General features: G+C 43.7%; 1 protein-coding gene across 1 annotated transcript in view; it reads left to right on the forward strand.

The window, feature by feature from the left end:
• LOC8031149 overlaps positions 1–15,275 on the forward strand; it is a 33,819-nt gene extending 18,544 nt beyond the window's left edge. The window contains exons 3-7 of the mRNA XM_029993607.3: positions 357–500; positions 4,890–5,320; positions 5,722–6,423; positions 10,773–10,965; positions 13,735–15,275. Coding sequence (XP_029849467.2) covers positions 357–500; positions 4,890–5,320; positions 5,722–6,423; positions 10,773–10,965; positions 13,735–13,919 — 1,655 coding nt within the window. The 3' untranslated portion in view covers positions 13,920–15,275. The remainder of the gene's footprint in view (positions 1–356; positions 501–4,889; positions 5,321–5,721; positions 6,424–10,772; positions 10,966–13,734) is intronic.
• Positions 15,276–16,032: the final 757 nt, after the last annotated feature.

Consider the following 16,032-nt stretch of genomic DNA (forward strand, 5'->3'; position numbering starts at 1 on the left):
CAAGCGTTTCCGACGCTGTCTGTTACCCTCAAACGTAAACGTGGAAACCGATCTTCAAATTACGCAATGAAAAAAAAAAAAAAAAAAAAACATGAGAAAACTGGCCGACGTAACACTTTTTGTGTTTATAAAAGTGAGGTGTTGTGTCGTTTTTTTTTCACAATTTGGAGAGGCGAGAATAAAATTGCCAAGCAATTTTGAGTACTTTTATTTTAAACTAGAACATTTTTTAAGATCCTTTATGTATAAACCTGAGGCACGCTACTGGACTCATTTCAGCACTTTTATTTTTGATATAATAGATTATTGTGACCTGTGACTAATCCAACAAATTTCTTTTCGTTTTCCGACTTTAGGTCCCTTCGTTGCCGTGATCGTCAGAAAAGTCGGCGTCCGCCCGGTGGCTATCATCGGCACCTTTATGATGTCGCTGTCGATCATGCTCTGCTTTTTTGCTCCCAACATCCTGTACCTTTCGGTGTTCCTGGGAGTCTTCCATGGTAAGAACCTCAATCCGCTTAGTTGCTCGCGTCTGCCGCTCAACTGCGTAGCCCTAAGGTGACGGCCAGTAACTGAATCGCAAGAACTCGGAACCAGAGTCGTCACTCACACTGACGACGCTGCACCGACCCATTCGTGGATAAAAAACAAAGGAAAACAAAATAAGAAAACGAGCACGGTGCAAGTGCGTCTTCATGGTATTTTGTGTGAGTTCTTTATATTTGAAAGTTTCTTAAGCTGCACCTGCGCAGGGGGGAGCGGGATGTCACCGCCAGAGTGCCGTGTGCAAAAGGAAGACGTGGCAAGCTGCCTGTACGAATGCGCTTCGTGTAGGAATGCCTTCGCACTGTTACGCGTAGGCAGCCCTAAAGGTGAACTCCGTCGAATTTCGGATAGTCTTCGATTTGACTGAAAATTTGCATACCACGTCAATAACCCTTTCTCAACTGGTAGCCCACATTATATATCAAAGGACAAATTTTCCATAAATTTATTGAATCTTGAAGTTACACCGGTCGCGAGGGTTTCAGGAGGCGACTCTCTACTGTCAACAATGAAAATTCCCAACTGTTCACCGCCCCTGTACGTCACCGGCGGGCAGGCGGACGAGCGACCCGGGCAGACGCGAAGCGGCTTTCCGGGCTCCAGCGATAGAGATTATCTTTCACAGCTTCAAGGTTGAACTTTTTTTTGCAATGGGTAACAGTTCGCGCTCCGCGAGAGACTGTAGGAACAACGCGGGGAAAAGCTTCTTATTTACTCTTGTTTATATGGGGGGAAAATGCATTCCCCGGCAGCAGAGGGTTGAGCCACGTCAAGGTTCATTTGCGCGAGCTGTGCGCCGAGAGATCTGGTGTCACATAAGACGTTCTCATTTTTGCTCGGAATACTTTATAGCCGCGTGCCGCGAGTTGAGTATCCTTCAGCAGCTGGAACAGCTTCAGGAGCGGCAAGCGCAGACTCAAGTCGGCTATGATCACTACGACATCCGTCCAAAGAGAAGCACTAATAGTATTGATAGAAATGGTGCGCATTCTAGCACTATGGTGGACATTTGGCGTAGTCACATTTGTTGCTCACAATAGCTTCAAGATTTTTTTTTTTTTTTTTATTATAAACAACATATCCGTTTTAGACATAGAACGTAGCTCTGGCTACTCTCGGAGTTCCACTCACGCGGCCCATCTGTTGAAGACGAGAGGTGAGACGTCTAAGCAAAGTTCAAGTCTGAGGTATAGATGTGAATTTCGGCACATTGCTTTTCGTGTCTGGTATTACAGAGGTTTAGGGAGCAGGTGTTGAGCTCCATTAATATAAAATAGAGCCGTTGCCTGGATTTGGATATGGTTAACGCGCAATATTCTCTCGCAGAAGACGTGGGAAAACGTCTTTATTATACTGCGGAGAAACGTTATATAAGGCTGAAAATACTTTCAGACTTTAAAATGTTTATGTGGTTGAGAGGAGGCATGTAAATATAGAGCTGATGGAGGCTGTGCCAAACAAAATTTAAATTATAAAAAATTTGTATACAGAATTATTCTCTTCCCATGTGCACTCGTGAAGAGTGTTTGAGCGCGTTGCATTCTACTCTGAAAGGAAAAAAAAAATGAAAATTATCAGTACAAAGTTTTCTTTGGGAAAATTTTACTATTTTATTTTTAAGTAAACATTTTATGGTATATTTTCGTTATTCACGTGTTACTGTATTTTCAAGCAAATATTCTTTATTTGAAAATGAATAGTGTATTCGTGTATTTTATACGCCTTTCACTGCACCTTGATGTTTGCCTTGGTGGCTGCGGAGTTCTTTTAGTCTCCATTTTAGCGCGATCTTCATAAACAGGAACCTTCCATCAGTCCTACTCGAATGCCTTTCATTTCAGTCTATGCATTTCAATATTCACGAGAATCACAGTCTACATTTGTTATACTCGTGCCACGTGGGCAACTCAGATGCCATTTACAACGAATGACATTTGAGCGGACGGTCAATCAGCGCGCGACAGATTGCGAGCTGATTCGCCGATCACACAAATGTCATTCGTTGTAAATGGCATTCGAGTTGCGCTTGTGGCACGGGTGGGCACAGTCTAGCACGCGGATGTTTGGTGCTTTGGAAGTCGAGCAATGTACGCGCCACACGCACGTACGCTGAAAATGGTATCGACCAGAGAAGGGCTTTTTTGAAATGGTCTATAGGAATTTTGCTAAATTACTTACGCAGCATGGAGCATATGCATGCTACAAGAGTTGTTACACGTGCTCGCGTCTTCAACAGTAACTTTTCTAAAGAAAGTATAATACAAATGACGCGTTCCTTCAGATAAGGCGAGCGCGTGGGGCACATGTGCCCACATTCCGAGCATTCTCCTTGGTGTTTGGGTAATTTGTCAAAAAATGTGTCGCGTGAATCTTCGACCTTTCTTCGTCAGCATAGCTGTCAGCTTCTGATAAAAGTAGAACGGATTTGCTAGCGATTTTACGAAACTTGGGAGCCGTGGCTTGAGCGTATGGGCGGCGGAGAAAAACTCACCGGAGAAAAGCTCACCGGAGAAAAGCTCACCGGAGATAAGCTCACCAGAGAAAAGCTCAACACAAAACCGGCATATGCGGAGAAAAGCTCACCATTTTTTTTTCCTTTTTAACTTAGCGGATTCTGCGTCAAACGTGGCAATTTAACACGATTCGCATTCATCATGATTAAAAATAAATCATCTCTTTTGTAATATTCTTGAAGTTCATTGTGCATATTTACCAATTCCTCTTAAATTAGTAATCTCCCATTCTGTATATTAATGAAGCCGCAAGTATATAATCAGAACATCGTACACCGGTGAAAGAGACGACAATTTATTGACAGCTGAGGGTGCGCCGTCGGTAGCTCTGCCAGATGAAGAGGTTCGTTTTTTGCGAGCTAATATGAATAGCGGTGTGTGAAACGTTTCAGCTCCAAATATTGTGCGGTACCTAATATATAAGTAGGCGTTTGTTGATGTAGTCAGTGGTGGCTACGCTGTTCTCTTCCTGTTAATTTGACTAACAAACCTTTAGTTTCGAGAACAGCTTCGTCTTGTCATGTTTGTTGTCCTCACTCCGTCGTCGTCGTTTGAGCCGTTTTCATCATATATAACGCTTACCAACTCGCCCTATTCGCTATATTACAGAAGACTACATTTTATATAGGTCACGAGTAACAACAGTGCCAGTGTGCAGCTCTGAAGGTCATGGGTGGTTCGCTGTAGAAGGGCACTATTACACAAACGCAACGTGTGGAAACACCAGCACGAACGGCTGGAAAACGTGCTTGTCCGTGGAAGAAAGAAGCCTCGATATCCTACTGACTGTTTTATGCTGTTTTCAAACGTTAACAAAAGCTTAAAGAGAATTTCAGGCACAGTGTTGTTCCGCATGCACTTTCGAATTTTGGGCATCTACAGTTTTGATTTTTAGGCCTTAGACAGACTTTATTAAGTTTTCGAACTTTTTCCTGTTCTTCAAGTTTATAAAGCTTCCAGTTAGGCTTTAGTTGCCAAGAAAATAAGCCACAGAAAACACTCGCCCACAATTATTAATTTGGGAGCAGTATACCCAAAAAGTTTAACAAATATAGAAAATTACATTTTCTTTTTTACATAGCTGACGAATTTTAATTACAATAAATTGATATATGTTACGCATAATCACAGAGCCACCATATAAAACGAAGAAAAAATATCGGTGAGCTTTCTTCCGCATACGCTCAATGGCCGGTGAGCTTTTCTCCGCATCCGCCGGTTTCGCGGTGAGCTTTTCTCCGGTGAGCTTATCTCCGGTGAGCTTTTCTCCGGTGAGCTTTTCTCCGGTGAGCTTTTCTCCGGGATTCGAGCGTATACCAAGTTGCATAAACAGTTTTCTCAAAAAACCCTTTCCTTTATTTTTTTTTTTTACTTTCTTAGAGTTCAGAATTAGGCCAAGGTCATGCCTTTTGCTCAAATAGAGATTATTATCAACTTTAGATACCAGAAACGCGTAGGTTTTCTCACTGTTTGACGCGAGAAAGGCGGGCGCGAGCGTAACCGAGTGAGGGGCGCGCCCCGCTGCCCGCCGGTGACGTCACGTTTAGATGACGGAGAAAACCGGGGGAAAACTGAGGAGAACGATGTTTTGGTTTCGGTAGCGGACAAAACATCACTTCTTTTTTAACTAACTAGAAAGAATCTCGGGGAATGAAAAAACATTTCGGAATCAGGAACTCATCCGCATTCAGATGATGCCCTTTGATTAGGTAGCTCAAAAATCCGGCGGAGGTACCCTTTAAGTGTCTTCGGCGTGTTTTTTTTGTGCTTTTGACACCTCATCTCTCCTCCGCCCTCCCCTCCCCCCCCCCCCCTCCCCCTCGCCATTAGGTATAGGTTCCGGGATGACCATCACACCCAACGCCGTCTGCCTCAACGAATGGTTCGACCGCATGAAGGTCCGAGCGAGCGGCATCATATACACGGGAGCCTGTCTGGGTTCTTTTGTGTTTCCCGTGCTTTTCAAGTACTGCAACGACGTCTTCGGCATCCGAGGATGCTTCCTCATTTTCGGGGCCCTCATGATGAACGCCGTGGCCTTTTCCTTCTTCATCCGCTCCCCTCCATGGAGGGTCAAGGCAAGAAAAGCCAAGCTCAAAGCCAAGCGGGTGGAGAAGCAAAAACAGATATTGTCCAACGGAGGCCCCCAGGAAAACAAGGGATTCGTGCCAGATCTGAAGCTCTTGGCAGGACCGTCCACTGACGCAATGTTTCCTGTCATACCACAAAGTAATGGCACGTCGAAGGATATCAGCATACAGGTGACCTCAATGTGGTATAATAGATCTCTACAATACTGGCGTCCGTATTGCGTTATTTTGTTTTAAGTGGGCGCCTGCGAATACCACTTTGAATTTAATAGCGCAGTGTCAACTCTAGCTTCAACACTGTAAAAAGCGGCAGTATAATTTGGCTTCCCATTGCACTGTGAAAACTGACAATGCATACCCCTAAGTTTTAAAAAAATAATTTGTTCCAAAACTTATTTTTTCTGACTACCGCGTCAACCCCCCCAACCTCAAGGTCTGCGCCTTAAACCTTAGGAGGTTCACCTCCTTGGAAAGTATTTGGGACGTCTCCATGGCATTTTTTTTGCTTTACTCATGTGGGCATTTGAAGTTGCCGGATGGTGTTTTAACATGGCACTCTTTTACGCTTGCAGAATGGAATTCGCGAAGAAACCCCAAACTCCACAAGAGAGACGATGATCTCGGGCCGAGCAGATGGCACTGAATTGGTTGCTTCCCAATATCAGCTTCCAAAAAGAAACTTTCAGAGGAGTATAAGTCAGCAACCGCCCGAACCACGTGCGACCGACGGTAGTAACAAACCGAGGTCGGACAGTGTTGCGTCCGGCGAATCCACGGCCGTCTGGCCGCGACAGCACCGCACCAGCGAAGGTTCTCAGGCCCCGGAAGACCATTCGCATCACAGAGGAAGTTTACGACGACAGTCATCGACACGTTCGTCTCTTTCCAACTTCTACTGCATATATGAGCCAACCGCACACAGCAACGCCATCAATACCATTCCGGAACTAGACGACATCGAGGAAGATCATGTATCGATTGCAACGTACCAGCACGTCGAAGTCACAAAGAAGAAGCTTGTGAATCGGGTGTCCTTGTTAATGGGGCTCACTTACGTGTTCGTGACCTACAGCAACATGGCTTTCATGACGGTGCTAATGGACTTCGCGCAAGACAGACACGTGCCACTGGACAAAGCTGTCTATTTGCTTTCGGGCTTCGCGACTTCGGACATTGTGGGACGACTGAGTGTCGGCTGGGTGTCTGACAAGGGAATCCTCGAGAACAAGACCATCCTAGGACTGTCTTGCTCGGCTTTCGGCTTGTGCATGCAGGTGAGCAATTCCTTTTTGTGACAACTTTCTTTAATTCACCCAACATGGGAAGAAAGGCGCCGTTCTCTTTCATGTACACAAAGATGTTACCATAAAATAAACGTGAATTAGTGACAATTATACAAAGGTAACTTAACGCGGATACTGGTCTCAGAGGTGTCAACCTACTCTCGAGAGGAAGGAGGAAAGAGGAAATCACGTTGCGGTCGGGGAGGTCTCCTGGAGATTTGTTGCGGGTACTTTGCTGACTCGTAAAGCGGAGACCTTCACTTCATGACAAACAAATAAATGTTCGACTAAACGCTGGTCGCTTATTGTTACTGATTAACAAACAAATTGGGATGCGATATCATCTTTCCAGTGTTCTGGACGTTATAGCAGATTTAGATGGGCTTAAGGATGTCTGGGAAATAAATTTGTACTCTGGATTTACCCAATCCCGACGAAAAAATAAATCACGTTGAGAAATGAAATAACGAAACAACCCCATATTCAAAATGCTAAGAAAGCAGATATACGGAATCAAAACCATAAACGTAAGGCGCTGAAATGTTTATTGTAGTCTGCTTAAATGTTTATTGTTGCAGGCAACTCAAAAGAAACAAACCCTATCCCATCTCCAAGTCCTCTAAGGCATTGGGCATTTTCTGCCTGGACCATTTCGGGGAAAAGACCTCGATCCCCACAAAAAGTACGCACAACAAATCCCTGGGGGACCTCCCCGACTTTCCTCCTCACCCCTAGAGCCCTTTCTTCTTCGGCACACCTCTCTCTCTCTCTCCCTCCCTCTCTTTCTAAATATCCTCCCCCGACTTTCCTCCCCCTTCTCGTGTGTAGTGTCTTTGAGATCAGTACCGGTACAGCATAAACAGCATGCTTTTTTTTTCATTTATACATATAGCAGCCCCAGTGGGGCTACGGCAGGAGTGGGAGTTATACAGAGACGGTCCAGACATCACTACGGACCACTGTCAACGGCACACAAAAATTCATTTGGTTTTAGTGACCGGATGTTTCCTGGTAACAGATTCCAGCGTTCAATGGTGTGAGGAAAAAAACTGTATTTAAGCGTATCAGTACGAGGATGAAAAGGTAAAATGTTTAATTCTTGGTGCCTCCGGGTCGCAGTAGGCTTGAGAAGAAGAGTCAAAACGTGATGAGTTAATCATGAAATACAAAGACTTCAGGCGCTGAATACCACGACGCTCAGAAAGAAGTCTTAGGCCAAACACGGAAAGGTTACAAGAAGGAGAAAAGTTTCTGTCATACCGACGACAAATAAAACGTACACATTTTTTTAAACTGATTTGACTTTATTTATATCGGACTGTTTGTAGGGAAACCAAATAGTAGAACCATATTCGAGGATTGGGCGAATCCGAAAGTTTTAGATGTCAGAAGCTTAGTACCTTGAGGTGCCACACGTAAGGTACGGCGCAGGTATCCAAGCTTTTTAAGAGATTTGTTACATGTCGTATTAATGTAATTAGACCAAGATAAATCTGGCATGAAAAGGAGGCCAAGATATTTATATTCGAAAACTATTTCTGGCATAACCCGTCAAATGAATAATTAAACCCAGAAGGTGATGAACGCCTAGAATGGGTCATAAAAACGATTTTACGAAAGTTTAGGTTCATTTGCCACGTATTACACCACGTACAAAAATTCACAAAATAATTTTTAAAATATTTATGGTCATCGGAGGAGTTTATCACGTAATATAGTACGCAGTCGTCAGCGTAAAGTCGTATCTTACTGGAAATATAGCGTGGCGAATCATTGATGTATAACAAGAAGAGTAGCGGTCCAAGAACTGGTCCTTGTGGAACAGCTGATGATACATCAGCTGTACTAGATTTGGATGAGTTAAAGTAGACAAACTGTTACCGACGAGAAAGAAAACTGGATATAGAGTTGACCAGGTGATGATTATTGAGAGTTAGGTTAAGCATGTGTAGAAGTTTAGATTGAGGAACTGTGTCAAAAGCCTTTGACAAATATATAAATATCGCATCAACTTGATTACCGATATCAAGACACTGACCGAGATCATGAACAAATTCTGTTAGTTATGTTGTAGTGCTATAACCGCGTAGAAAGCCATGTTGAAAATCGCATAAAGTATTGTTCGTTTCGAGAAACTCCCTAACATGTCTGTAGACAATATGTTTCAAAACTTTGCATAAATTTGACATTATAGAAATTGGTCTGTAGTTTGACAGTGATTGTGAGTTGCCAGATTTGTATACGGGAATGATTTTTGCGAGTTTCCAAGATAAAGAAACTGTGGCCGTTGACAGTGATTTCTGAAAAATAACCGTGAGATACCGACTGCACCAAAGGGAGTACCGGACAATAAATGAACTAGGAATGTCATCAGGACCAGGACTTTTTTAGTATCTAACTTCAAAATCAGGTTTAATACACCCCGAACGTTCACATCTATGTCGAGCGCAGACTGCGAAACATGAGTAAAAGGAGGAATTTCAAAACTATCAACTGTAAATACTGACAGAAAATATGTATTGAACGCCGTAGCGATTGTCAGCGCGTTCATAATACTTACGTCGTTAATTATAAACGAGTTTGAAGTCAGTCCTACTGCCTGGTAAAATAGATTTCAAGAATTTTCGAAGGGTGCTTTTTATTAAGTTTTGCAATATAACACGGAAATAGAAGTTTTTCGCGGAATTAGTTTTAACTTTTTAGCTTGAATAAACTGAGCAGTCTTTACCGGGTCAGCACAACGTTTTCCACGCCGCAGTTTGCCGACACGTCGCGATAAACTCAATATTTCCCTTGTTATCCAAAGAGTTACAATGTTATTTGTTTTCAGCTTTGAGTGGCACAAATCGCTTGATACACGATGTAACCAAGCCTTCAAAAAAATGCAACGAGTACATTCATGTCACTGGAAATACTAAGTTGTTCAAAACACTTCAAAGGAATATCTTAATGAGTCAATTATAGACACCTCATCGGCACGGTTAAAATCAGGAAAAGTGTGGTAAACAAAACGTGTTTTAGGGACAGAATAAGCGACAGAAACAAAGCTTGTTAATGGTCTGATATACCGTCAACGACTTCACACTCCAAACGGTTTTCTAGAAGAGGTATACTAAGAAGGACGAAATCTACAACTGACGACACTCTCGTGCTCTCCTGACCAATCTGCTTTAAACTAAATGACAACGAGAAGTGCAATAACTCTCTACATATTTGAACGTCAGGACCAAATAACGAAGAGGGCGACCACTGCATGTCAAGTAAATTAAAATCACCCATTAATAATAAATTGGAAGAAGACAGGTTATTCTCGTGCATAAAGTCACATAAAGCGTGTAACTCATCAATGGGAGAGCTGGGAGGGCCGTAGACAACGCCAGCAACTAAAGATCTATTTTCCACATAAGCCTGCACCACACTGATTCAATCTTGGGTGGATCCTGTATTACTGTAATTTAATATTGGACTTTAAAAAAAGTGAGACGCCGCCGCCCACGCCGTACTTCCTGTCACCTCTAACCACGCAGAAACCAGAGGGTGTAATTTCGGTGTCATATATGCCATCATGTAACCATGTTTCAGTGACTCCAATAATGTGAGCAAAGTGGGAAGAAATTAGTTACAGAAAACATGAAACTTATTTACTAAACTTCTGGCGTTAACATTCAAGACACAAAGATTGTTACTTAAACCGTCTTTTAAACCGCGGCCGAATCAACGACCATCAAAATATGGGGCGGTGGTAGCGGCCAGGGCAGTGTAGTCGGAACACCTAAACCAGAGTGTTAGTTTCATCATCCCAATTATATCTCACATTATTAATGAATACATGATCATGTGGCCACCAATGATACGAGCGAATCGTCCAATTGTAAATGCCTATGACTCAGGCACGTAGCCAGGATTTTGTTTCGGGAGGGGGCCTGCCCATGACAAAATGCTGTATGAGGGGGAGGGGCAGAGGACGTCCCAGCAAAATGGAAAATTTCGGAGGGGGGGGGGGGGGGGAGGGGGACCGGGCCCCATGGGCCCCCGCCCCCTGGCTACGTGCCGGCATGACTCCTGTCTTCTTGTGGAGGTTATTCATAAACAAGAACCTGAAACGGTGTACGCGTGGAGTAGAAACATCCCGTTCATAAATTGTGTGGTATGCACTCTTTTTGCTCCATGATCACACATTTCCATTCTATGCACCTTTAATATTTAGTTAAAAATGCCGCTACACCTACTAACCGATCAGGGCTACAGCATTTGTTTATATACGTAATCGTCTATTGTTTTGCTTGTCGAAATCACGCGAACAGATCGCTTATGCGTGACTGCGTCGCTTTTTTTTCTAGGTTCTGCCATTTTTTTCTACATACGAAGGCATCATGTTCATGTCCATCCTAGTGGGCTACGCAATCGGCAACACCGTGGTGCTCTTCAATGTCGTCCTCGGTGACGCTGTCGGCGTCGAGCGCATTCCAACCGCCATTGGTTGTATATCCTTTGTGGCGGGTCTCACTGCATTCTCAAGGCCCTTTCTGATAGGTGAGCCTCTCATTGGGCACCGCGGGTGCTCTGTGAACAATTGGGAGCGACCACTCTCCCACAAAGCATCTGAAAAAACCAGTCGCTGCAATCTAGGCAAAGAGATCGGCGAATGACGAGGCTAATAACAGGTTCGAGCATACAAAAATCGTGTAGGTAGGAAGCTTCTGGTAGCGTCATGTCATCTCCAGAGGCTTCCCTCAAAAAAAAAAAGGGTATCACCTTACACCCTTTTGTCCCATATAATACACCCCAAAACTTCATTTCGACGTGCATCGCCCTATAGTCGAACAGACGGCCAGAAATTTTACGAGGGGCTTGATAACGGTACGATATAACTTATTAAAGTGCTAAAGTACGTATCAAAGACCAAAGAAAACATGAAGTTTTTGCAGTAGGGCCAAGAAAACTCCGATAATCTTTCTTGTAGTCAATAATACGTACATCAGCTATCTTAATGAGTTGTACCACACGGCTATCAAGCCCCCTCGTAAACTTTGGGGCCGCCTGTTCGATTATGGGGCGCTGTACGTCGAATTGAAGTTTTGGGGTGTATTATATGGGACAAGGGGTGTAATAATACACCTTTTTTCTGAGAGTGTTCCTACCTTCATGACAAAAGCAGTCTGCGCACTGGCACTGAGCTTAATGTTTGATCGTGCTCGTTACCATAGCGTTAGTTGTTTCTTGCTAGGCCTAGACGGATTTTCAGCGTCGTCAATTCCAGAGTTCTTCCGTAGATTGCATGTACTCGCTCTTTAAAGTGCTTTGCGGGAGAGAAGTCACTACAAAATTCTTGATGCATCTATACTATCCATTCGTACTGGCATGTTTTAACAACCATTCAACCTTGTTTTTTGAAGCATTACAGACCACAAATTTAAAAAAAAAAAACCGCATCTCCACGTGGTAAATGATGTTGATTGGGGCAAAGCTCTGGTGGTGCTTGTCTGCGTATACGGTGAGCCGCAGTATGCCGAGCCTTTCGTTCGTTTTCATCAATGTCACGCTGCGGTCAAATGCTCAAACGCGTATATAACCACGTTCCATACCACACATTCTCTTTCTGACATGGAGGAAAACGAACGAAAGGCTTGGCATGCTGCGGCTCAGCGTCTACGCAGACAAGCACCACCAGAGCTTCGCCCCAATCAACATCATTCACCACGTGGAGATGCGGTTGTTTTTGTTGTTTTTTTGCCCCACACGAGCACGGGAGCACATGCGCACAAGCTCGAGTGCACGTGAGCACGTGCTCACATGCCCGTGAGCATGAGAGCTCACGAGCAGGAGCACGTGCTCCCGACGGCGGACGGACACACGGACATGGCTAGCCCCTAAGGAGCTTCGCCCCTAAAAAAAACTAAACTCCAATTTATAACTTAAAAAGGTTTGAAAATCTTCAGACATGCTACCAGTTGTAGCTGCGCGCTAAAGAATTGGCAAAGTATTCTTATTTTCACTATGAAATAAATAAATTCCCTTTCTCGAGAGCAACAATTTAAATTTGAAGAGGTTATCGTTTCTGTATCGAAGTATACAACTAAGAGCATGGTACTGCCACTTCCTGCATCACAAATTATGTTTAAAACTTTTTTTGTTTAGTTTTAAATTTGACATTTTATCTTGAAGCCAAATCTTCTGGGAAGCTCCTCAGATAATGATCAAACTTTTTTGCTTAAATTTTCTTCAGTGCTTGTAGCAAGCCACCATCTGCCGTAACATAAATCCAGACGATTTTTTTTTAGTTTTTACTTTAAGATTTGTGTTTAATCAGTGGGAAAGCAATTGAGAGCTTATATGCAAACTTAAAAATTAAGAAAGGAAGTTTAAATAGGAATGTTTCAATTATTATGTAATGTTAAGAATTCAATGATTCAAAACCCAAGGAATGACAACAAAACCCTTATATACCGTCTCACTTAGAGTCGACCGCAGCCGGCGCTACGACTGAATGGAGCTAATCAGGCAGCGCCAAAACTGCATTGTCATGGCGCAGAACCTTTCCGCTGGTTTGCTATCCCCGACTAAACTAATCAAGCTGTAAAAACCGCAGGATTGCGGCGCCTTCACAGTGCCTAATTGATTTACTCGTTGAGACCCAACGCACAAAAATGGTGAAGCGCCGTGACGATGCACTTTTGATGCTGCTTGGTTGGTTCCATGGGATTGTAGCGTCCGCTGCGATCAGACTCGGAGCAAAATGGCGTACATATTTCTACACCAGACTCGAGGCTTTCATTCACTGGAACTCTTTTTAAAGCGCAGCTGTTAGGCGCCCGTTTCCAGCTTGAGCGGCTTCGCCGTCGACGTCGGCGTAACCGCGCGTTACATAATGGGACGTTTGTCATAATGACGTCACACGAGACGTCACGTGTGACGTCACGAGGGTCACGAGTGACTCACGAAGGCCACTTGTGTAGGTCACGTCGAAGGTCACAATCTTCACAGTGAAGGTCAGGACCTTCAGGAGGCCTCCACGAGTGACGTCACGAGTGTCACCAGTCACGTCACGAAGGAGGGGGAGAGAGGGAGGGGGAAGAGGGAGGAGGAGGATAGAAGAGGGGGAGGAGGAGAACAAGCGAAGGAGGAGGAGAGGTGTAGGAGGAAGAGAGGAGGAGAAGGGGAGGAGGAGAGAGCATGGGGGAGAAGGAGGGAAATACCCTCGTTTCCATACTTTCCCCTACTCCTCCTCAAGAGCTGCGTTCTAATTCAGCATTACGGAGAATTGTAAACGTCTTCAATTTGTTTTTTCTTCTTTCTTTGCAGGTCACTTTAGAGATAACATCGGCAGCTATGACAACATGATCCGTAGCTTGGGAGCTGTAGTCCTCGTCCTCGGTATTTTGTGGTTTTCTCTGCGAATTTATGAGAAGACGCGCAGCAAAGGCTTCGATGTCGAGGTCCCCTCAGATGCAACTCCCGGCGTGCCCCAAAATACCGGTGTTCAATAGTGACTTTTTTACAAAGACGTGTCGAATCATTACGGCAATGTGCATCCGCGTGCCGCTGTGCTCTCAAGCAATAATGGGCAACCCGATGTCCTCCCGTGTGCACAAGCTTCAACTTACGATCATCGCGGTGGCTTGTCGTTCATCGCTGCGGGTATCGAGGACACCGAGAGTATGAATTCACGATGCCGGAATTTCAAGATGAAAATATTGTGTACCCCAGCGGTGATGCACATCTCCGAGGGTAATACCTTTTAAGAAAAGTTGCCGTAATATGATCCGGCTGTAAATGGCAGGAAAGGGTGATTTCCACCTACGCCACCCCAAACGACTCCTTCCCCTGCTGGCCGACCACGCACACCTCTACTACAACCATCACCCGGAACGCTGCTTACTTGTTGCTGAAAATTGCCTTTACAAACAAATATAAAAGATGATGATCGACACTAACACAATCTCTGAGATCAACAACGATATCATCTAAAGTTTTATAAGATACAGCACGATATACCATCTAAACTGAAAGTCACTAATGTTTTTAAATACGCTGAATTTGCTTAGAACAGGAATTCGTTTTCAAGATTACAACGCAAAGCAGTTATCAGTAGCTGAAATGGAATCGCATACCTGTATTATGCTCAAACATGATAAAGGCCGTGAGACCTTTCTATCTTGCCGATCCACTGCTGCCCAAACATAAATGTGAGACCTTACCTCCGTACCTTTGAATAACTAAAACGGGTACCGGTATTTCTGTAATCATCAAAAAACATCGGCTCAATTCTTATAAGCTTTAGAGATAATTCACACACGAAAACAAGAGCTGGCAGGGGAACATAGCAATTATCTTTATCTACAGTTTATGGTCACAACGCATCTTATCGCGAAGAGCATTTAGGCGCAAGAAAAGGTGAAAGCGCTGGAAGTTGTAATCGCTCCCATCTCCTCAGGCACCTGTGGAGTAGAGACATTTAATGGGAGTTGTCTGCCTAGTCACTCCCAAAGGTCACTCGCTCTGCGAAACCGTAAACAGAAGGTGAGTGGGAAAGGGAAGGCCCACAGGAAGTTTTCGAACGCTGTCCAGGAACGCTGTGAAATAAGGACGCTCTCACTCTGCTGGCGAAAGAAAGGGACTTTTCTTAGCGAGTCAAACAAGAGTTCCATGCTCAATGCTATGACAGCTAGAGGTACCGAAGCATCAGAACAGGGAAATTACAAGCGACGCGAGGAAGGTCTGGAAAGTGTATGGATGACGGATTAGGGAAGTGGAGACTGGAAGACGTCAGCGAGTGAAACGTCATTAACAAAGGAACTGAATATTTGTGTTTTTATCTAAAATAAAGTCATTCGACTGACTGACTGCCTGGTATATCGCTTGATTGATTTCTTGCTATTTGTTGTCATCAATAACAAGGGCGATCAAATATTAGTATCTGTACTGACAACGCATGCTCATGTGCATCTGCACCGTATTTGCTATCAATGTAGAGTGCGTAGCTTGATCAAGTGGCATAATATAGAGATTGGTGTAGACGGCATGCAAATATTTGTGTGTGTATGCAATAGCCAGAGGCACCTCAAGAAGCACATCAAAACAAGCCCCAGATTCAAACAGCGGTATCAATCTGTAATGAAAAGATTATCCGCACCATGCCCAAAATGAATATTTACGTAAGCAGTGTTTAGACATGTTTTATTGTTTTTTCATCGTTGCGGCATAGAAAAGGACATATGAGTTGGTGAATTGCTATAAAATATATATAATAATTATATATATATATATATATATATATATATATATATATATAGGCAACACGAACAAATGTCTTCCAGAGGAAGTACCAAAAATAATCTGGCAACAACGTTTACACCTTCGCTAATAGGTTACAAGATGCATTGAAAGCTAATAAAATAATGTATGTTCAAGTTAGTTCACTGTGCGACTACGAGACCATGGACAAGAGAGGTAAACTGGACCTGTCACTTTGGCTACCTCTTTCATATCAGAGAGTTCGGGTGCATGTGCCATTTTATTTTTCAAGAGGGGTATGCAGCTGACGCTTCAGTTTTTTATGACTTCTCGCTTTTCAATAAATAGTTAAACCATTTTGTTTAG

The sequence above is a fragment of the Ixodes scapularis genome, unplaced genomic scaffold, assembly GCF_016920785.2.
Source record: "Ixodes scapularis isolate PalLabHiFi unplaced genomic scaffold, ASM1692078v2 PGA_scaffold1__304_contigs__length_218370807, whole genome shotgun sequence".
NCBI lineage: Eukaryota > Metazoa > Arthropoda > Arachnida > Ixodida > Ixodidae > Ixodes > Ixodes scapularis.